This window comes from Hemibagrus wyckioides, linkage group LG21 (genome assembly GCF_019097595.1).
Source record: "Hemibagrus wyckioides isolate EC202008001 linkage group LG21, SWU_Hwy_1.0, whole genome shotgun sequence".
Classification (NCBI taxonomy): Eukaryota; Metazoa; Chordata; class Actinopteri; order Siluriformes; family Bagridae; genus Hemibagrus; species Hemibagrus wyckioides.
The window spans coordinates 372,296-394,534 of NC_080730.1; the positions used below are offsets into that span (position 1 = coordinate 372,296).

At 45.2% G+C, this 22,239-nt stretch overlaps 1 protein-coding gene across 1 annotated transcript in view; it reads right to left on the reverse strand.

Annotated features, from left to right (window-relative positions):
- mettl1 (methyltransferase 1, tRNA methylguanosine) overlaps positions 1-21,766 on the reverse strand; it is a 32,668-nt gene extending 10,902 nt beyond the window's left edge. Inside the window, exons 1-3 of the mRNA XM_058373785.1 lie at positions 21,542-21,766; positions 21,249-21,388; positions 19,444-19,628 (exon numbers count right to left, since the gene is read on the reverse strand). Of these exons, the coding sequence (XP_058229768.1) occupies positions 19,444-19,628; positions 21,249-21,388; positions 21,542-21,621 (405 nt within the window). The 5' untranslated portion in view covers positions 21,622-21,766. The remainder of the gene's footprint in view (positions 1-19,443; positions 19,629-21,248; positions 21,389-21,541) is intronic.
- Between the last annotated feature and the right edge of the window lie 473 nt (positions 21,767-22,239).

Genomic DNA, 22,239 nt, shown 5'->3' on the forward strand with positions numbered 1-22,239 from the left:
GTGTGTGAGTCTATGTGTATGTATGTGTGTGTGTGCGTGTGTGAGTGTATGTGTATGTGTGTATGTGTATGTATATGTGTGTGCGCGTGTGTGAGTCTATGTGTATGTATGTGTGTGTGCGCGTGTGTGTGAGTCTATGTGTATGTATGTGTGTGCGTGTGTGAGTCTATGTGTATGTATGTGTGTGTGCGTGTGTGAGTCTATGTGTATGTATATGTGTGTGCGTGTGTGTGAGTGTATGTGTGTGCGCGTGTGTGTATGTGTATGTATGTGTGCGTGTGTATGTGTGTATGTGTATGTATGTGTGTGCGTGTGTGAGTGTATGTGTATGTGCGTGTGTGAGTGTATGTGTGTGCGTGTGTGTGAGTGTATGTGTGTGCGCGTGTGTGTATGTGTATGTATGTGTGTGCGTGTGTGTGAGTGTATGTGTGTGCGCGTGTGTGTATGTGTATGTATGTGTGTGCGTGTGTGTGAGTATGTGTGTATGTGTATGTATGTGTGTGCGCGTGTGTGTGAGTCTATGTGTATGTATGTGTGCGCGTGTGTGTGAGTCTATGTGTATGTATGTGTGTGTGCGCGTGTGTGTGAGTCTATGTGTATGTATGTGTGTGTGCGCGTGTGTGTGAGTCTATGTGTATGTATGTGTGTGCGCGTGTGTGTGAGTCTATGTGTATGTATGTGTGTGTGCGCGTGTGTGTGAGTCTATGTGTATGTATGTGTGTGCGCGTGTGTGTGAGTCTATGTGTATGTGTGTGCGCGTGTGTGTGAGTCTATGTGTATGTATATGTGTGTGCGCGTGTGTGTGAGTCTATGTGTATGTATATGTGTGTGCGCGTGTGTGTGAGTCTATGTGTATGTATATGTGTATGTATGTGTGTGCGTGTGTGAGTCTATGTGTATGTATGTGTGTGTGTGTGTGAGTGTATGTGTATGTGTGTATGTGTATGTGTATGTATATGTGTGTGCGTGTGTGTGAGTGTATGTGTGTGCGCGTGTGTGTATGTGTATGTATGTGTGTGCGCGTGTGTGTGAGTGTATGTGTATGTGCGTGTGTGAGTGTATGTGTATGTGTGTATGTGTATGTATGTGTGTGCGTGTGTGAGTGTATGTGTATGTGCGTGTGTGAGTGTATGTGTGTGCGTGTGTGTGAGTGTATGTGTGTGCGCGTGTGTGTATGTATGTGTGTGCGTGTGTGTGAGTATGTGTGTATGTGTATGTATATGTGTGTGCGTGTGTGTGAGTGTATGTGTGTGCGCGTGTGTGTATGTGTATGTGTGTGCGTGTGTGAGTGTATGTGCGTGTGTGAGTGTATGTGTATGTGTGTGCGTGTGTGTGAGTGTATGTGTATGTATGTGTGTGTGCGCGTGTGTGAGTCTATGTGTATGTATGTGTGTGTGCGCGCGTGTGTGTGAGTCTATGTGTATGTATGTGTGTGCGTGTGTGAGTCTATGTGTATGTATGTGTGTGTGCGTGTGTGAGTGTATGTGTATGTATATGTGTGTGCGTGTGTGTGAGTGTATGTGTGTGCGCGTGTGTGTATGTGTATGTATGTGTGTGCGTGTGTATGTGTGTATGTGTATGTATGTGTGTGCGTGTGTGAGTGTATGTGTATGTGCGTGTGTGAGTGTATGTGTGTGCGTGTGTGTGAGTGTATGTGTGTGCGCGTGTGTGTATGTGTATGTATGTGTGTGCGTGTGTGTGAGTGTATGTGTGTGCGCGTGTGTGTATGTGTATGTATGTGTGTGCGTGTGTGTGAGTATGTGTGTATGTGTATGTATGTGTGTGCGCGTGTGTGTGAGTCTATGTGTATGTATGTGTGCGCGTGTGTGTGAGTCTATGTGTATGTATGTGTGTGTGCGCGTGTGTGTGAGTCTATGTGTATGTATGTGTGTGTGCGCGTGTGTGTGAGTCTATGTGTATGTATATGTGTGTGTGCGCGTGTGTGTGAGTCTATGTGTATGTATGTGTGCGCGTGTGTGTGAGTCTATGTGTATGTATGTGTGTGTGCGCGTGTGTGTGAGTCTATGTGTATGTATGTGTGTGTGCGCGTGTGTGTGAGTCTATGTGTATGTATGTGTGTGTGCGTGAGTCTATGTGTATGTATGTGTGTGCGCGTGTGTGTGAGTCTATGTGTATGTGTGTGCGCGTGTGTGTGAGTCTATGTGTATGTATATGTGTGTGCGCGTGTGTGTGAGTCTATGTGTATGTATATGTGTGTGCGCGTGTGTGTGAGTCTATGTGTATGTATATGTGTATGTATGTGTGTGCGTGTGTGAGTCTATGTGTATGTATGTGTGTGTGTGTGTGAGTGTATGTGTATGTGTGTATGTGTATGTGTATGTATATGTGTGTGCGTGTGTGTGAGTGTATGTGTGTGCGCGTGTGTGTATGTGTATGTATGTGTGTGCGTGTGTGTGAGTGTATGTGTATGTGCGTGTGTGAGTGTATGTGTATGTGTGTATGTGTATGTATGTGTGTGCGTGTGTGAGTGTATGTGTATGTGCGTGTGTGAGTGTATGTGTGTGCGTGTGTGTGAGTGTATGTGTGTGCGCGTGTGTGTATGTATGTGTGTGCGTGTGTGTGAGTATGTGTGTATGTGTATGTATATGTGTGTGCGTGTGTGTGAGTGTATGTGTGTGCGCGTGTGTGTATGTGTATGTGTGTGCGTGTGAGTGTATGTGCGTGTATGAGTGTATGTGTATGTGTGTGCGTGTGTGTGAGTGTATGTGTATGTATGTGTGTGTGCGCGTGTGTGAGTCTATGTGTATGTATGTGTGTGTGCGCGCGTGTGTGTGAGTCTATGTGTATGTATGTGTGTGTGCGTGTGTGTGAGTCTATGTGTATGTATATGTGTGTGTGCGTGTGTGAGTGTATGTGTATGTGTATGTATGTGTGTGCGCGTGTGTGTGAGTCTATGTGTATGTATGTGTGTGCGTGTGTGAGTGTATGTGTGTATGTGTATGTATATGTGTGTGCGCGTGTGTGTGAGTCTATGTGTATGTATGTGTGTGTGCGCGTGTGTGAGTCTGTGTATGTATGTGTGTGCGCGTGTGTGTATGTGTATGTATGTGTGTGCGCGTGTGTGTATGTGTATGTGTGTGCGTGTGTGTGAGTGTATGTGTATGTGTGTGCGTGTGTGAGTGTATGTGTGTGCGTGTGTGAGTGTATGTGTATGTGTGTGCGTGTGTGAGTGTATGTATGTGTGTGTGCGTGTGTGTGTGAGTCTATGTGTATGTATGTGTGTGTGCGCGTGTGTGTGAGTCTATGTGTATGTATGTGTGTGTGTGTGTGAGTGTATGTGTATGTGTGTATGTGTATGTATGTGTGTGCGTGTGTGAGTGTATGTGTATGTATATGTGTGTGCGTGTGTGAGTGTATGTGTGTGCGCGTGTGTGTATGTGTATGTATGTGTGTGTGTGAGTGTATGTGTATGTGTGTATGTGTATGTATGTGTGTGCGTGTGTGAGTGTATGTGTATGTATATGTGTGTGCGCGTGTGTGTGAGTCTATGTGTATGTATGTGTGTGCGTGTGTGAGTGTATGTGTATGTGTGTATGTGTATGTATATGTGTGTGCGCGTGTGTGTGAGTCTATGTGTATGTATGTGTGTGCGTGTGTGAGTGTATGTGTATGTGTATGTATATGTGTGCGCGTGTGTGTATGTGTATGTATGTGTGTGTGAGTGTATGTGTATGTGTGTATGTGTATGTATGTGTGTGCGTGTGTGAGTGTATGTGTATGTGCGTGTGTGAGTGTATGTGTGTGCGTGTGTGAGTGTATGTGTGCGCGTGTGTGTATGTGTATGTATGTGTGTGCGTGTGTGTGAGTGTATGTGTGTGCGTGTGTGTATGTGTATGTATGTGTGTGCGTGAGTGTATGTGTGTGCGCGTGTGTGTATGTGTATGTATGTGTGTGCGTGTGTGTGAGTGTATGTGTGTGCGTGTGTGAGTGTATGTGTGCGCGTGTGTGTATGTGTATGTATGTGTGTGCGTGTGTGTGAGTGTATGTGTGTGCGCGTGTGTGTATGTGTATGTATGTGTGTGCGTGTGTGTGAGTGTATGTGTGTGCGTGTGTGAGTGTATGTGTGCGCGTGTGTGTATGTGTATGTATGTGTGTGCGTGTGTGTGAGTGTATGTGTGTGCGTGTGTGTATGTGTATGTATGTGTGTGCGTGTGTGTGAGTGTATGTGTGTGCGTGTGTGTATGTGTATGTATGTGTGTGCGTGTGTGTGAGTGTATGTGTGTGCGCGTGTGTGTATGTGTATGTATGTGTGTGCGTGTGTGTGAGTGTATGTGTGTGCGTGTGTGAGTGTATGTGTGCGCGTGTGTGTATGTGTATGTATGTGTGTGCGTGTGTGTGAGTGTATGTGTGTGCGCGTGTGTGTATGTGTATGTATGTGTGTGCGTGTGTGTGAGTGTATGTGTATGTGCGTGTGAGTGTATGTGTATGTATGTGTGTGTGCGCGTGTGTGTGAGTCTATGTGTATGTATGTGTGTGCGTGTGTGAGTCTATGTGTATGTATGTGTGTGCGTGTGTGAGTCTATGTGTATGTATGTGTGTGCGTGTGTGAGTGTATGTGTATGTATATGTGTGTGCGTGTGTGAGTGTGTGTGTGTGCGCGTGTGTGTATGTGTATGTATGTGTGTGCGTGTGAGTGTATGTGTATGTGCGTGTGTGAGTGTATGTGTATGTGTGTATGTGTATGTATGTGTGTGCGTGTGTGAGTGTATGTGTATGTGCGTGTGTGAGTGTATGTGTGTGCGAGTGTATGTGTGCGCGTGTGTGTATGTGTATGTATGTGTGTGCGTGTGTGTGAGTGTATGTGTGTGCGCGTGTGTGTATGTGTATGTATGTGTGTGCGTGTGTGTGTGTGTATGTGTGTGCGCGTGTGTGTATGTGTATGTATGTGTGTGCGTGTGTGTGAGTGTATGTGTGTGCGCGTGTGTGAGTGTATGTGTGTGCGCGTGTGTGTATGTGTATGTGTGTGCGCGTGTGTGAGTGTATGTGTGTGCGCGTGTGTGAGTGTATGTGTATGTGCGTGTGTGAGTGTATGTGTATGTGCGTGTGTGAGTGTATGTGTATGTGCGTGTGTGAGTGTATGTGTATGTGCGTGTGTGAGTGTATGTGTATGTGCGTGTGTGAGTGTATGTGTATGTGCGTGTGTGAGTGTATGTGTATGTGCGTGTGTGAGTGTATGTGTATGTGTGTGCGTATGCGTGTATGTGTATGTATGTGTGTGAGTGTATGTGTATGTGTGTGCGTGTATGTGTATGTATGTGTGTGTGCGTGTGTGAGTGTATGTGTGTATGTGTATGTATATGTGTGTGCGTGTGTGTGAGTGTATGTGTGTGCGCGTGTGTGTATGTGTATGTATGTGTGTGTGTGTGTGAGTGTATGTGCGTGTGTGAGTGTATGTGTATGTGCGTGTGTGAGTGTATGTGTGTGCGTGTGTGAGTGTATGTGTGTGCGTGTGTGTGAGTGTGTGTGTATGTGCGTGTGTGAGTGTATGTGTGTGTGTGTGTGTGAGTGTATGTGTGTGCGTGTGTGTGAGTATGTATGTATGTGTGTGCGTGTGTGAGTGTATGTGTATGTGCGTGTGTGAGTGTATGTGTGTGCGTGTGTGTGAGTGTGTGTATGTGCGTGCGTGAGTGTATGTGTGTGCGTGTGTGTGAGTGTGTGTGTATGTGCGTGTGTGAGTGTATGTGTGTGCGTGTGTGTGAGTATGTATGTATGTGTGTGTGCGCGTGTGTGTGAGTCTATGTGTATGTATGTGTGTGTGCGCGTGTGTGTGAGTCTATGTGTATGTATGTGTGTGTGTGTGTGAGTGTATGTGCGTGTGTGTGTGTGAGTGTATGTGTATGTGTGCGCGTGTGTGTGAGTCTTTGTGTATGTATATGTGTATGTGTGTGTGCGCGTGTGTGTGAGTCTATGTGTGTGTGTGTGTGTGTGCGCGTCTATGTGTATGTGTGTGTGTGTGCGCGAGTCTATGTGTATGTGTGTGTGTGTGCGCGAGTCTATGTGTATGTATATGTGTATGTGTGTGTGTGCGCGTGTGTGTGAGTCTATGTGTATGTATGTGTGTGCGCGTGTGTGTGAGTCTATGTGTATGTATGTGTGTGTGCGCGTGTGTGTGAGTCTATGTGTATGTATGTGTGTGTGCGCGTGTGTGTGAGTCTATGTGTATGTATGTGTGTGCGCGTGTGTGTGAGTCTATGTGTATGTATGTGTGTGCGCGTGTGTGTGAGTCTATGTGTATGTATGTGTGTGTGCGCGTGTGTGTGAGTCTATGTGTATGTATGTGTGTGTGCGCGTGTGTGTGAGTCTATGTGTATGTATGTATGTGTGCGCGTGTGTGTGAGTCTATGTGTATGTATGTGTGTGTGCGCGTGTGTGTGAGTCTATGTGTATGTATGTGTGTGTGCGCGTGTGTGAGTCTATGTGTATGTATATGTGTGTGCGTGTGTGAGTCTATGTGTATGTATATGTGTATGTATGTGTGTGTGCGCGCGTGTGTGTGAGTCTATGTGTATGTATATGTGTGTGTGTGCGTGTGTGAGTCTATGTGTATGTATATGTGTATGTATGTGTGTGCGCGTGTGTGAGTCTATGTGTATGTATGTGTGTGTGCGCGTGTGTGTGAGTCTATGTGTATGTATGTGTGTGTGCGCGTGTGTGTGAGTCTATGTGTATGTATGTGTGTGCGCGTGTGTGTGAGTCTATGTGTATGTATGTGTGTGTGCGCGTGTGTGTGAGTCTATGTGTATGTATGTGTGTGTGCGCGTGTGTGTGAGTCTATGTGTATGTATGTGTGTGTGCGCGTGTGTGTGAGTCTATGTGTATGTATGTGTGTGTGCGCGTGTGTGTGAGTCTATGTGTATGTATGTGTGTGTGCGCGTGTGTGTGAGTCTATGTGTATGTATGTATGTGTGTGCGCGTGTGTGAGTCTATGTGTATGTATATGTGTGCGCGTGTGTGAGTCTATGTGTATGTATATGTGTATGTATGTGTGTGTGCGCGCGTGTGTGTGAGTCTATGTGTATGTGTGTATGTGTATGTATGTGTGTGCGCGTGTGTGAGTCTATGTGTATGTATATGTGTATGTATGTATGTGTGTGCGCGTGTGTGTGAGTCTATGTGTATGTATGTGTGTGTGCGCGTGTGTGTGAGTCTATGTGTATGTATGTGTGTATGTATGTGTGTGTGCGCGTGTGTGTGAGTCTATGTGTATGTATGTGTGTGCGCGCGTGTGTGTGAGTCTATGTGTATGTATGTGTGTGTGCGCGTGTGTGTGAGTCTATGTGTATGTATGTGTGTATGTATGTGTGTGTGCGCGTGTGTGTGAGTCTATGTGTATGTATGTGTGTATGTATGTGTGTGTGCGCGTGTGTGTGAGTCTATGTGTATGTATGTGTGTATGTATGTGTGTGTGCGCGTGTGTGTGAGTCTATGTGTATGTATATGTGTATGTATGTGTGTGTGCACGTGTGTGTGAGTCTGTGTATGTATGTGTGTGTGCGCGTGTGTGTGAGTCTATGTGTATGTGTGTATGTGTATGTATGTGTGTGTGCGTGTGTGAGTCTATGTGTATGTATATGTGTATGTATGTGTGTGCGCGTGTGTGTGAGTCTATGTGTATGTATATGTGTGCGCGTGTGTGAGTCTATGTGTATGTATATGTGTATGTATGTGTGTGTGCGCGCGTGTGTGTGAGTCTATGTGTATGTATATGTGTGTGTGTGCGTGTGTGAGTCTATGTGTATGTATATGTGTATGTATGTGTGTGCGCGTGTGTGAGTCTATGTGTATGTATGTGTGTGTGCGCGTGTGTGTGAGTCTATGTGTATGTATGTGTGTGTGCGCGTGTGTGTGAGTCTATGTGTATGTATGTGTGTGTGCGCGTGTGTGTGAGTCTATGTGTATGTATGTGTGTGTGCGCGTGTGTGTGAGTCTATGTGTATGTATGTATGTGTGTGCGCGTGTGTGAGTCTATGTGTATGTATATGTGTGCGCGTGTGTGAGTCTATGTGTATGTATATGTGTATGTATGTGTGTGTGCGCGCGTGTGTGTGAGTCTATGTGTATGTGTGTATGTGTATGTATGTGTGTGTGCGTGTGTGAGTCTATGTGTATGTATGTGTGTGCGCGTGTGTGTGAGTCTATGTGTATGTATGTGTGTGTGCGCGTGTGTGTGAGTCTATGTGTATGTATGTATGTGTGTGCGCGTGTGTGTGAGTCTATGTGTATGTATATGTGTATGTATGTGTGTGTGCGCGTGTGTGTGAGTCTATGTGTATGTATGTGTGTATGTATGTGTGTGTGCGCGTGTGTGTGAGTCTATGTGTATGTATGTGTGTGCGCGCGTGTGTGTGAGTCTATGTGTATGTATGTGTGTGTGCGCGTGTGTGTGAGTCTATGTGTATGTATGTGTGTATGTATGTGTGTGTGCGCGTGTGTGTGAGTCTATGTGTATGTATATGTGTATGTATGTGTGTGTGCACGTGTGTGTGAGTCTATGTGTATGTATGTGTGTGTGCGCGTGTGTGTGAGTCTATGTGTATGTATATGTGTATGTATGTGTGTGTGCACGTGTGTGTGAGTCTGTGTATGTATGTGTGTATGTGTGTGTGTGTGAGTCTATGTGTATGTGTGTATGTGTATGTATGTGTGTGTGCGTGTGAGTCTATGTGTATGTGTGTGTGCGCGTGTGTGTGAGTCTATGTGTATGTATATGTGTATGTATGTGTGTGTGCACGTGTGTGTGAGTGTATGTGTATGTGTGTATGTGTATGTATATGTGTGTGCGCGTGTGTGTGAGTCTATGTGTATGTGTGTATGCGTATGTATATGTGTGTGTGTGTGTGTGTGTGCGCGTCTATGTGTATGTATGTGTGTGTGCGTGAGTCTATGTGTATGTGTGTGTGTGCGCGTGTGTGTGAGTCTATGTGTATGTGTGTGTGCGCGTGTGTGTGAGTCTATGTGTATGTGTGTGTGCGCGTCTATGTGTATGTATATGTGTATGTATGTGTGTGTGCGTGAGTCTATGTGTATGTGTGTGTGTGCGCGTGTGTGTGAGTCTATGTGTATGTGTGTGTGCGTGTGTGAGTGTATGTGTATGTGTGTATGTATATGTGTGTGCGTGTGTGTGCGCGTGTGTGTATGTGTATGTATGTGTGTGTGTGTGAGTGTATGTGCGTGTGTGAGTGTATGTGTGTGCGTGTGTGTGAGTGTATGTGTGTGTGCGTGTGTGTATGTGTATGTATGTGTGTGCGTGTGTGTGAGTGTATGTGTATGTGCGTGTGTGAGTGTATGTGTGTGCGTGTATGTGTATGTGCGTGTGTGAGTGTATGTGTGTGAGTGTATGTGTGTGCGCGTGTGTGAGTGTATGTGTGTGTGCGTGTGTGTATGTGTATGTATGTGTGTGCGTGTGTGTGAGTGTATGTGTATGTGCGTGTGTGAGTGTATGTGTGTGCGTGTATGTGTATGTGCGTGTGTGAGTGTATGTGTGTGAGTGTATGTGTGTGCGCGTGTGTGAGTGTATGTGTGTGCGCGTGTGTGTATGTGTATGTATGTGTGTGTGTGTGTGTGAGTGTATGTGCGTGTGTGAGTGTATGTGTATGTGTGTATGTGTGTGCGTGTGTGAGTGTATGTGTGTGCGTGTGTGTGAGTGTATGTGTGTGCGTGTGTGAGTGTATGTGTATGCGCGTGTGTGAGTGTATGTGTATGCGTGTGTGTGAGTGTATGTGTGTGCGTGTGTGTGAGTGTATGTGTGCGTGTGTGAGTGTATGTGTATGCGTGTGTGTGAGTGTATGTGTGTGCGTGTGTGTGAGTGTATGTGTGTGCGTGTGTGAGTGTATGTGTATGTGCGTGTGTGAGTGTATGTGTATGCGTGTGTGTGAGTGTATGTGTGTGCGTGTGTGTGAGTGTATGTGTATGTGCGTGTGTGAGTGTATGTGTATGTGCGTGTGTGAGTGTATGTGTATGTGCGTGTGTGAGTGTATGTGTGTGCGTGTGTGTGAGTGTATGTGTGTGCGTGTGTGAGTGTATGTGTGTGCGTGTGTGTGAGTGTATGTGTGTGCGTGTGTGTGTGTGAGTGTATGTGTGTGCGTGTGTGTGTGTGAGTGTATGTGTATGTGCGTGTGTGAGTGTATGTGTATGCGCGTGTGTGAGTGTATGTGTGTGCGTGTGTGTGAGTGTATGTGTGTGTGCGTGTGTGAGTGTATGTGTGTGCGTGTGTGAGTGTATGTGTGTGCGTGTGTGAGTGTATGTGTGTGCGTGTGTGAGTGTATGTGTGTGCGTGTGTGTGAGTATGTGTATGTGCGTGTGTGTGAGTGTATGTGTATGTGCGTGTGTGAGTGTATGTGTATGTGCGTGTGTGAGTGTATGTGTATGTGCGTGTGTGAGTGTATGTGTATGTGCGTGTGTGAGTGTATGTGTATGTGCGTGTGTGAGTGTATGTGTGTGCGTGTGTGTGAGTGTATGTGTGTGCGTGTGTGTGTGTGAGTGTATGTGTATGTGCGTGTGTGAGTGTATGTGTGCGTGTGTGTGAGTGTATGTGTGTGCGTGTGTGTGAGTGTATGTGTGTGTGCGTGTGTGAGTGTATGTGTGTGCGTGTGTGAGTGTATGTGTGTGCGTGTGTGAGTGTATGTGTGTGCGTGTGTGAGTGTATGTGTGTGCGTGTGTGTGAGTATGTGTATGTGCGTGTGTGTGAGTGTATGTGTATGTGCGTGTGTGAGTGTATGTGTATGTGCGTGTGTGAGTGTATGTGTATGTGCGTGTGTGAGTGTATGTGTATGTGCGTGTGTGAGTGTATGTGTGTGCGTGTGTGTGAGTGTATGTGTGTGCGTGTGTGTGTGTGAGTGTATGTGTATGTGCGTGTGTGAGTGTATGTGTGCGTGTGTGTGAGTGTATGTGTGTGCGTGTGTGTGAGTGTATGTGTGTGTGCGTGTGTGAGTGTATGTGTGTGCGTGTGTGAGTGTATGTGTGTGCGTGTGTGAGTGTATGTGTGTGCGTGTGTGAGTGTATGTGTGTGCGTGTGTGTGAGTATGTGTATGTGCGTGTGTGTGAGTGTATGTGTATGTGCGTGTGTGAGTGTATGTGTATGTGCGTGTGTGAGTGTATGTGTATGTGCGTGTGTGAGTGTATGTGTATGTGCGTGTGTGAGTGTATGTGTATGTGCGTGTGTGAGTGTATGTGTGTGTGCGTGTGTGAGTGTATGTGTGTGCGTGTGTGAGTGTATGTGTATGTGTGTGTGTGTGAGTGTATGTGTGTGCGTGTGTGTGTGTGAGTGTATGTGTATGCGTGTGTGTGTGTGAGTGTATGTGTATGTGCGTGTGTGAGTGTATGTGTGTGCGTGTGTGAGTGTATGTGTGTGCGTGTGTGTGTGTGAGTGTATGTGTATGCGCGTGTGTGAGTGTATGTGTATGCGCGTGTGTGAGTGTATGTGTATGCGTGTGTGTGAGTGTATGTGTGTGCGTGTGTGTGAGTGTATGTGTGTGCGTGTGTGTGAGTGTATGTGTGTGTGCGTGTGTGAGTGTATGTGTGTGCGTGTGTGAGTGTATGTGTGTGCGTGTGTGAGTGTATGTGTGTGCGTGTGTGTGAGTATGTGTATGTGCGTGTGTGTGAGTGTATGTGTATGTGCGTGTGTGAGTGTATGTGTATGTGCGTGTGTGAGTGTATGTGTATGTGCGTGTGTGAGTGTATGTGTATGTGCGTGTGTGAGTGTATGTGTATGTGCGTGTGTGAGTGTATGTGTGTGTGCGTGTGTGAGTGTATGTGTGTGCGTGTGTGAGTGTATGTGTATGCGTGTGTGTGAGTGTATGTGTGTGCGTGTGTGTGTGTGAGTGTATGTGTATGCGTGTGTGTGTGTGAGTGTATGTGTATGTGCGTGTGTGAGTGTATGTGTGTGCGTGTGTGAGTGTATGTGTGTGCGTGTGTGTGAGTATGTGTATGTGCGTGTGTGTGAGTGTATGTGTATGTGCGTGTGTGAGTGTATGTGCGTGTGTGAGTGTATGTGTATGTGCGTGTGTGAGTGTATGTGTGTGCGTGTGTGTGAGTGTATGTGTGTGCGTGTGTGTGAGTGTATGTGTATGCGTGTGTGTGAGTGTATGTGTGTGTGTGTGTGTGAGTGTATGTGTGTGTGTGTGTGTGTGAGTGTATGTGTGTGTGTGTGTGTGTGTGAGTGTATGTGTGTGTGTGTGTGTGTGAGTGTATGTGTATGTGCGTGTGTGTGTGTATGTGTATGTGTGTGTGTGTGAGTGTATGTGTGTGCGTGTGTGTGAGTGTATGTGTGTGCGTGTGTGAGTGTATGTGTATGCGTGTGTGTGAGTGTATGTGTGTGCGTGTGTGAGTGTATGTGTATGCGTGTGTGTGAGTGTATGTGTATGCGTGTGTGTGAGTGTATGTGTATGCGTGTGTGTGAGTGTATGTGTGTGCGTGTGTGTGAGTGTATGTGTGTGCGTGTGTGAGTGTATGTGTATGCGTGTGTGTGAGTGTATGTGTGTGCGTGTGTGAGTGTATGTGTATGCGTGTGTGTGAGTGTATGTGTATGCGTGTGTGTGAGTGTATGTGTATGCGTGTGTGTGAGTGTATGTGTGTGCGTGTGTGTGAGTGTATGTGTATGTGCGTGTGTGAGTGTATGTGTGAGTGTATGTGTGCGTGTGTGAGTGTATGTGTATGCGTGTGTGTGTGTGAGTGTATGTGTATGTGCGTGTGAGTGTATGTGTGTGTGTGTGTGTGAGTGTATGTGTGTGCGTGTGTGTGTGTGAGTGTATGTCTATGTGCGTGTGTGAGTGTATGTGTGCGTGTGTGAGTGTATGTGTATGCGTGTGTGTGAGTGTATGTGTGTGCGTGTGTGTGTGTGTGTGAGTGTATGTGTATGTGCGTGTGTGAGTGTATGTGTATGTGCGTGTGTGAGTGTATGTGTGCGTGTGTGTGAGTATGTGTATGTGTGTGTGTGTGAGTGTATGTGTGTGCGTGTGTGTGTGTGAGTGTATGTGTGTGCGTGTGTGAGTGTATGTGTGTGCGTGTGTGTGTGAGTGTATGTGTGTGCGTGTGTGTGAGTATGTGTATGTGTGTGCGTGTGTGAGTGTATGTATGTGTGTGCGTGTGTGTGAGTGTGTGTGTGTGCGTGTGTGTGTGTGAGTGTATGTGTATGCGTGTGTGTGTGTGAGTGTATGTGTATGTGCGTGTGTGAGTGTATGTGTGTGCGTGTGTGTGAGTATGTGTATGTGCGTGTGTGTGAGTGTATGTGTATGTGCGTGTGTGAGTGTATGTGCGTGTGTGTGAGTGTATGTGTATGTGCGTGTGTGAGTGTATGTGCGTGTGTGAGTGTATGTGTATGTGCGTGTGTGAGTGTATGTGTATGTGCGTGTGTGTGAGTGTATGTGTATGTGCGTGTGTGTGAGTGTATGTGTGTGTGCGTGTGTGAGTGTATGTGTATGTGCGTGTGTGAGTGTATGTGTATGTGCGTGTGTGAGTGTATGTGTATGTGCGTGTGTGAGTGTATGTGTATGTGCGTGTGTGAGTGTATGTGTATGTGCGTGTGTGAGTGTATGTGTGTGTGCGTGTGTGAGTGTATGTGTGTGCGTGTGTGAGTGTATGTGTGTGCGTGTGTGTGAGTATGTGTATGTGCGTGTGTGTGAGTGTATGTGTATGTGCGTGTGTGAGTGTATGTGTATGTGCGTGTGTGAGTGTATGTGTATGTGCGTGTGTGAGTGTATGTGTATGTGCGTGTGTGAGTGTATGTGTATGTGCGTGTGTGAGTGTATGTGTGTGTGCGTGTGTGAGTGTATGTGTGTGCGTGTGTGAGTGTATGTGTATGCGTGTGTGTGAGTGTATGTGTGTGCGTGTGTGTGTGTGAGTGTATGTGTATGCGTGTGTGTGTGTGAGTGTATGTGTATGTGCGTGTGTGAGTGTATGTGTATGTGCGTGTGTGTGAGTGTATGTGTATGTGCGTGTGTGTGAGTGTATGTGTGTGTGCGTGTGTGTGAGTGTATGTGTGTGTGCGTGTGTGAGTGTATGTGTATGTGCGTGTGTGAGTGTATGTGTATGTGCGTGTGTGAGTGTATGTGTATGTGCGTGTGTGAGTGTATGTGTATGTGCGTGTGTGAGTGTATGTGTGTGCGTGTGTGTGAGTGTATGTGTATGTGCGTGTGTGAGTGTATGTGTATGTGCGTGTGTGAGTGTATGTGTGTGTGCGTGTGTGAGTGTATGTGTGTGCGTGTGTGAGTGTATGTGTATGCGTGTGTGTGAGTGTATGTGTGTGCGTGTGTGTGTGTGAGTGTATGTGTATGCGTGTGTGTGTGTGAGTGTATGTGTATGTGCGTGTGTGAGTGTATGTGTGTGCGTGTGTGAGTGTATGTGTGTGCGTGTGTGTGAGTATGTGTATGCGTGTGTGTGAGTGTATGTGTGTGCGTGTGTGTGAGTGTATGTGTGTGTGTGTATGTGTGTATATGTGTGTGTGTGTGTGTGTGAGTGTATGTGTGTGTGTGTGTGTGTGTGAGTGTATGTGTATGTGCGTGTGTGTGTGTATGTGCGTGTGTGAGTGTATGTGTATGTGCGTGTGTGAGTGTATGTGTGTGCGTGTGTGTGAGTGTATGTGTGTGCGTGTGTGTGAGTGTATGTGTATGCGTGTGTGTGAGTGTATGTGTGTGCGTGTGTGTGAGTGTATGTGTGTGTGTGTGTGTGTGAGTGTATGTGTGTGTGTGTGTGTGTGAGTGTATGTGTGTGTGTGTGTGTGTGTGAGTGTATGTGTATGTGCGTGTGTGTGTGTATGTGTATGTGTGTGTGTGTGAGTGTATGTGTGTGCGTGTGTGTGAGTGTATGTGTGTGCGTGTGTGAGTGTATGTGTATGCGTGTGTGTGAGTGTATGTGTGTGCGTGTGTGAGTGTATGTGTATGCGTGTGTGTGAGTGTATGTGTATGCGTGTGTGTGAGTGTATGTGTATGCGTGTGTGTGAGTGTATGTGTGTGCGTGTGTGTGAGTGTATGTGTATGTGCGTGTGTGAGTGTATGTGTGAGTGTATGTGTGCGTGTGTGAGTGTATGTGTGCGTGTGTGTGTGAGTGTATGTGTGCGTGTGTGAGTGTATGTGTATGCGTGTGTGTGTGTGAGTGTATGTGTATGTGCGTGTGAGTGTATGTGTGTGTGTGTGTGTGAGTGTATGTGTGTGCGTGTGTGTGTGTGAGTGTATGTCTATGTGCGTGTGTGAGTGTATGTGTATGTGCGTGTGTGAGTGTATGTGTGCGTGTGTGAGTGTATGTGTATGCGTGTGTGTGAGTGTATGTGTGTGCGTGTGTGTGTGTGAGTGTATGTGCGTGTGTGAGTGTATGTGTATGTGCGTGTGTGAGTGTATGTGTGTGCGTGTGTGTGAGTATGTGTATGTGTGTGTGTGTGAGTGTATGTGTGTGCGTGTGTGTGTGTGAGTGTATGTGTATGTGCGTGTGTGAGTGTATGTGTGTGCGTGTGTGTGTGAGTGTATGTGTGTGCGTGTGTGTGAGTATGTGTATGTGTGTGCGTGTGTGAGTGTATGTATGTATGTGTGTGCGTGTGTGTGAGTGTATGTGTGTGCGTGTGTGTGTGTGAGTGTATGTGTATGCGTGTGTGTGTGTGAGTGTATGTGTATGTGCGTGTGTGAGTGTATGTGTGTGCGTGTGTGAGTGTATGTGTGTGCGTGTGTGTGAGTGTATGTGTGTGCGTGTGTGTGAGTGTATGTGTATGCGTGTGTGTGAGTGTATGTGTGTGCGTGTGTGTGAGTGTATGTGTGTGTGTGTGTGTGTGAGTGTATGTGTGTGTGTGTGTGTGTGAGTGTATGTGTGTGTGTGTGTGTGTGTGAGTGTATGTGTATGTGCGTGTGTGTGTGTATGTGTATGTGTGTGTGTGTGAGTGTATGTGTGTGCGTGTGTGTGAGTGTATGTGTGTGCGTGTGTGAGTGTATGTGTATGCGTGTGTGTGAGTGTATGTGTGTGCGTGTGTGTGAGTGTATGTGTATGTGCGTGTGTGTGAGTGTATGTGTATGTGCGTGTGTGAGTGTATGTGCGTGTGTGTGAGTGTATGTGTATGTGCGTGTGTGAGTGTATGTGCGTGTGTGAGTGTATGTGAATGTGCGTGTGTGAGTGTATGTGTATGTGTGTGTGTGAGTGTATGTGTGTGCGTGTGTGTGAGTGTATGTGTGTGCGTGTGTGAGTGTATGTGTATGCGTGTGTGTGAGTGTATGTGTATGCGTGTGTGTGAGTGTGAGTGTATGTGTGTGTGTGTGTGTGTGTGAGTGTATGTGCGTGTGTGTGTGTGTGTGAGTGTATGTGTATGTGCGTGTGTGTGTGTATGTGTATGTGCGTGTGTGAGTGTATGTGTGTGCGTGTGTGTGAGTGTATGTGTGTGCGTGTGTGAGTGTATGTGTATGTGTGTGTGTGAGTGTATGTGTATGCGTGTGTGTGAGTGTATGTGTGTGCGTGTGTGTGAGTGTATGTGTGTGCGTGTGTGTGAGTGTATGTGTGTGCGTGTGTGTGAGTGTATGTGTGTGCGTGTGTGTGAGTGTATGTGTGTGCGTGTGTGTGTGTGAGTGTATGTGTATGTGCGTGTGTGAGTGTATGTGTATGCGTGTGTGTGAGTGTATGTGTGTGCGTGTGTGTGAGTGTATGTGTATGTGCGTGTGTGAGTGTATGTGTGCGTGTGTGTGTGAGTGTATGTGTGCGTGTGTGTGTGAGTGTATGTGTGCGTGTGTGAGTGTATGTGTATGCGTGTGTGTGTGTGAGTGTATGTGTATGTGCGTGTGTGAGTGTATGTGTGTGTGTGAGTGTATGTGTGTGCGTGTGTGTGTGTGAGTGTATGTGTATGTGCGTGTGTGAGTGTATGTGTGTGCGTGTGTGAGGGTATGTGTATGCGTGTGTGTGAGTGTATGTGTGTGCGTGTGTGTGTGTGAGTGTATGTGTATGTGCGTGTGAGTGTATGTGTATGTGCGTGTGTGAGTGTATGTGTGCGTGTGTGTGAGTATGTGTATGTGTGTGTGTGTGAGTGTATGTGTGTGCGTGTGTGTGTGTGAGTGTATGTGTGTGCGTGTGTGTGAGTATGTGTATGTGTGTGCGTGTGTGAGTGTATGTGTGTGCGTGTGTGTGAGTATGTGTATGTGCGTGTGTGTGAGTGTATGTGTATGTGCGTGTGTGAGTGTATGTGTATGTGCGTGTGTGAGTGTATGTGTGTGCGTGTGTGTGAGTATGTGTATGTGCGTGTGTGTGAGTGTATGTGTATGTGCGTGTGTGAGTGTATGTGCGTGTGTGTGAGTGTATGTGTATGTGCGTGTGTGAGTGTATGTGCGTGTGTGAGTGTATGTGAATGTGCGTGTGTGAGTGTATGTGTATGTGTGTGTGTGAGTGTATGTGTGTGCGTGTGTGTGAGTGTATGTGTGTGCGTGTGTGAGTGTATGTGTATGCGTGTGTGTGAGTGTATGTGTATGCGTGTGTGTGAGTGTGAGTGTATGTGTGTGTGTGTGTGTGTGTGAGTGTGTGTGTGTGTGTGTGTGTGTGTATGTGTATGTTTGTGTATGTTTGTATGTGTATGTGCGTGTGTGAGTGTATGTGTATGCGTGTGTGTGAGTGTATGTGTATGTGCGTGTGTGAGTGTATGTGTATGTGTATGTGTGTGAGTGTATGTGTATGCGTGTGTGTGAGTGTATGTGTATGCGTGTGTGTGAGTGTATGTGTGTGCGTGTGTGAGTGTATGTGTATGCGTGTGTGTGAGTGTATGTGTGTGCGTGTGTGTGTGTGAGTGTATGTGTATGTGCGTGTGTGAGTGTATGTGTGTGCGTGTGTGTGTGAGTGTATGTGTGTGCGTGTGTGAGGGTATGTGTATGCGTGTGTGTGAGTGTATGTGTGTGCGTGTGTGTGTGTGAGTGTATGTGTGCGTGTGTGTGTGAGTGTATGTGTGCGTGTGTGAGTGTATGTGTATGCGTGTGTGTGTGTGAGTGTATGTGTATGTGCGTGTGTGAGTGTATGTGTGTGTGTGAGTGTATGTGTGTGCGTGTGTGTGTGTGAGTGTATGTGTATGTGCGTGTGTGAGTGTATGTGTGCGTGTGTGAGTGTATGTGTATGCGTGTGTGTGAGTGTATGTGTGTGCGTGTGTGTGTGTGAGTGTATGTGTATGTGCGTGTGAGTGTATGTGTATGTGCGTGTGTGAGTGTATGTGTGCGTGTGTGTGAGTATGTGTATGTGTGTGTGTGTGAGTGTATGTGTGTGCGTGTGTGTGTGTGAGTGTATGTGTGTGCGTGTGTGTGAGTATGTGTATGTGTGTGCGTGTGTGAGTGTATGTGTGTGCGTGTGTGAGTGTATGTGTGTGCGTGTGTGTGAGTATGTGTATGTGCGTGTGTGTGAGTGTATGTGTATGTGCGTGTGTGAGTGTATGTGTATGTGCGTGTGTGAGTGTATGTGTATGTGCGTGTGTGAGTATGTGTATGTGCGTGTGTGTGAGTGTATGTGTATGTGCGTGTGTGTGAGTGTATGTGTATGTGCGTGTGTGAGTGTATGTGTGTGCGTGTGTGTGAGTGTATGTGTATGTGCGTGTGTGAGTGTATGTGTATGTGCGTGTGTGAGTGTATGTGTATGCGTGTGTGTGAGTGTATGTGTGTGCGTGTGTGTGAGTGTATGTGTATGTGCGTGTGTGAGTGTATGTGTGTGCGTGTGTGTGAGTGTATGTGTGTGCGTGTGTGTGAGTGTATGTGTGTGTGTATGTGTATGTATGTGTGTGTGTGTGTATGTGTATGTATGTGTGTGCGTGTGTGTGAGTGTATGTGTGTGCGTGTGTGTGAGTGTATGTGTGTACGTGTGTGTGAGTGTATGTGTGTGCGTGTGTGAGTGTATGTGTATGTATGTGTGTGCGTGTGAGTGTATGTGCGTGTGTGAGTGTATGTGTATGTATGTGTGTGAGTGTGTGTGTGTGTGTGCGTGTGTGAGTGTATGTGTATGTGTGTGTGTGAGTGTATGTGTATGTGTGTGTGTGAGTGTATGTGTATGTATGTGTGTGAGTGTATGTGTATGTATGTGTGTGAGTGTATGTGTATGTATGTGTGTGCGTGTGAGTGTATGTGTATGTGCGTGTGTGAGTGTATGTGTATGTATGTGTGTGAGTGTATGTGTGTGTGTGCGTGTGTGTGTATGTGTATGTGTGCGTGTGAGTGTATGTGTATGTGCGTGTGTGAGTGTATGTGTATGTATGTGTGTGAGTGTATGTGTATGTATGTGTGTGAGTGTATGTGTATGTATGTGTGTGCGCGTGTGTGTATGTGTATGTATATGTGTGTGCGCGTGTGTGTGAGTGTATGTGTGTATGTGTATGTATATGTGTGTGCGCGTGTGTGTGAGTGTATGTGTGTATGTGTGTGCGCGTGTGTGTATGTGTATGTATGTGTGTGCGCGTGTGTGTGAGTGATGTTGACTGAACCTTTGTTCCTGACTCACTTGTCCTTTAGTGAAGAAGTTGGGGAGATATTTCATGGCGTTGCTGCGCAGACATGCGATGTTCTGGTATTTTCCGGGTTCTGAGGCTCGGAGCGATCGGATTCTGTCTTGGACGTAATCCGAGACTTTAACCCGAATCTCCAGACCCAGGATGAGGCGGTCAGGGAACAGCGGTGATAACTCCACTAACACACAGACCAGAGTGTCACACAGAATCCACAGAATCTGTTCACTTTTAATAAACTGCAGTGTTAAAGTCTTCCTCCTGCGTAACACCTCAACATTCATTTGAATTTATCATTTATAATTATTAAACTGTTTTATAATAAACATTTCTCTGCTGGAAATAAAAGGCAACTTCTGAAAAACTAGACCGGAGAATAGTGGGTGAATTCTGTGACTCTGGCGCCCCCATGTGGCTAATTCAGGATCAACATTCCTAGTCTTTTAGTTATTAGAGTTTATTCATATTTAAATTTTTTAATTAAATCCCAGTCTGTTCTGCTGAGAGCAATAATCATTAGAAACATAAAATAAAAATGATTTCTAAATATTAAACCTCATCATAAATGTTTAAAATGTATTTTAAACAAGTTATTATTGGTATTAGAATAAAAACCTGGTATTTATATTTGGTGAGAATGTTTAACGAATAAAATTACCAGATAAAAATATCACAAAGTTATATTACACAACTCAGGAAACTTAAAGAAAAAACAAAAACAAAAACAGAACAGTGAGAGGTGTAGTGGTGTGTTCTGTCCAATAACAGGAGAAAAACACTGCTTTCAGAAAGATCAGACAACACTTGCTCTGAACAGTCCTCAAGGTCTATGTCTAGGTGTGTACTCTAACAGTTCAGATCCAATGTGTCTGATTAAACATTTCTAATTAAACGTGTCTGATTAAGCATGTCTGATTCATTTACATTTCGGCACCGTAACCACTAAACTACCACATCCTGTCAATGTGTCTGATCCAACATGTCTGATCCAATATGTCTGATTAAGCGTGTCTGATCTGGTGTGTCTGATCATTTTCAGATTGTTTTAAACACAGCTCAGTTTTTTAGTTGTCACTCATTTAACCCTGGTTTCTTTTTTCCTCCTCAAATGAAATCCAAAATCAAATTCAAATTTTATTAGACACATACATAATGGTACACAGTGTGATATGCAGTGAAATGCTTACACCACTGTTATGACCCTAGGAAAAGGAAAAGGAATAAGGACAGAACAAAAGACAGGATAAAAAATATAAAAATAAAATACAAAAATACGAAATATAAAAAATAAGAATACAAATTATACTAAAACACGAAATATAAAAATATAAAAAGTTCACAGTAAGCAAAAAATAATAGAATAAAAATAGAATAAAATATAATAAATATAAATAAAGTAGGGTATGTATATATAATATGTATATAAAATAAGATAGAATATGTATATCTGCTCTGGTGATGTGTTCGTGTGACAGAGATAAGAGAATAGATCAGGAACAGAGAGTCTGAGGAACAGAGAGTCTGAGGAACAGAGAGTCTGAGGAACAGAGAGTCTGAGGAACAGAGAGTCTGAGGAACAGAGAGTCTGAGGAACATGTAAAAGCAAAATAAAACAATTAAAAATAAAGTGAGTTTAAACCGGAGCTCAGAGTCAGAGGAGTTTAGTTAGTATCTATCGCTCCTCTCTAACAGGACATCATGGCTCTGTAACGCAATTCGAGTTAAAGATATTCTGCAGAGAGGAGATAATACTGATAGTGTTGAGTGTGTGTGTGTGTGTGTGTGTGTGTATCTAATCTACCCAGCAGTCCTCCGTATCCACACCCGATATCAGCGAACTCCACCTGAGCGCTCCGGCCCTCCGTCTCCATCTGCTCTCCGTCTGAGCTAAAATACTCAGGATAGAGCTGAGACCAGTCCATCTGCTCTGGACACACAGGACTGACACAGAGAGAGAGAGAGAGAGAGAGAGAGAGAGAGAGAGAGAGATGGAGATGGAGAGAGAGAGAGATGTTCAGTATAGGAATATTGAGTATTTACTGAACACTTTTCAGTATTTTCTCTGACCGGAAGTTGAACTAATTAAACACTCACTACTCGAACGTGTGGTCAGCCATGGGATTAGAGTGAGCTCTCTGCCGATAAAACTTCTTCTGAGGCATACACAGACTCATGCTGACCCTCCCGGTGTGTGGTCAAGAGTTCCTGATAAAAATAAAGCGCTTAAACACAGAGAGTTAAAGTAAATCGAGTTAAACTGAGTTAGCAGCCGCGCTAACACGCTACAGCTCACAGGAGTCGCAAGTGAATGACGTCACTCGCCACGCGCCGGGAGAGTCGTCACTCATTAGCTTTTACACACGTTTCATGTTCCTGAGCCCGAGATCCCAGAAATAACACATCTAATGTTCTTTATTTTAATATCATTAAAAACTCCACAATAAACCCTTAAGGAGAATGAGGAGAGACACTCTGATCTTCTGAGAATTGTTTTGAGGAGAAAAAAAGAATGAAGGAATAAATTAAGAGAATGAGAAGCTGGTGTTTATATTCAACATAATAATAATAATAATAATAATAATAATAATAATAACGATAATAATAATAATAATAATAATAATATTAAAAAGAAGAAGAAGAAGCAGTAACACAACCTACAGAAGGTGACATTAATGTAAATTATTTAAATGAAATTATTTTATCTGCGGATATTTTATGAAGAATTCTGACAGAAATAAAGAAATAATAATGAAATAAATTTATCAGCAGAACCGAGCACCTGTCAGGATGTG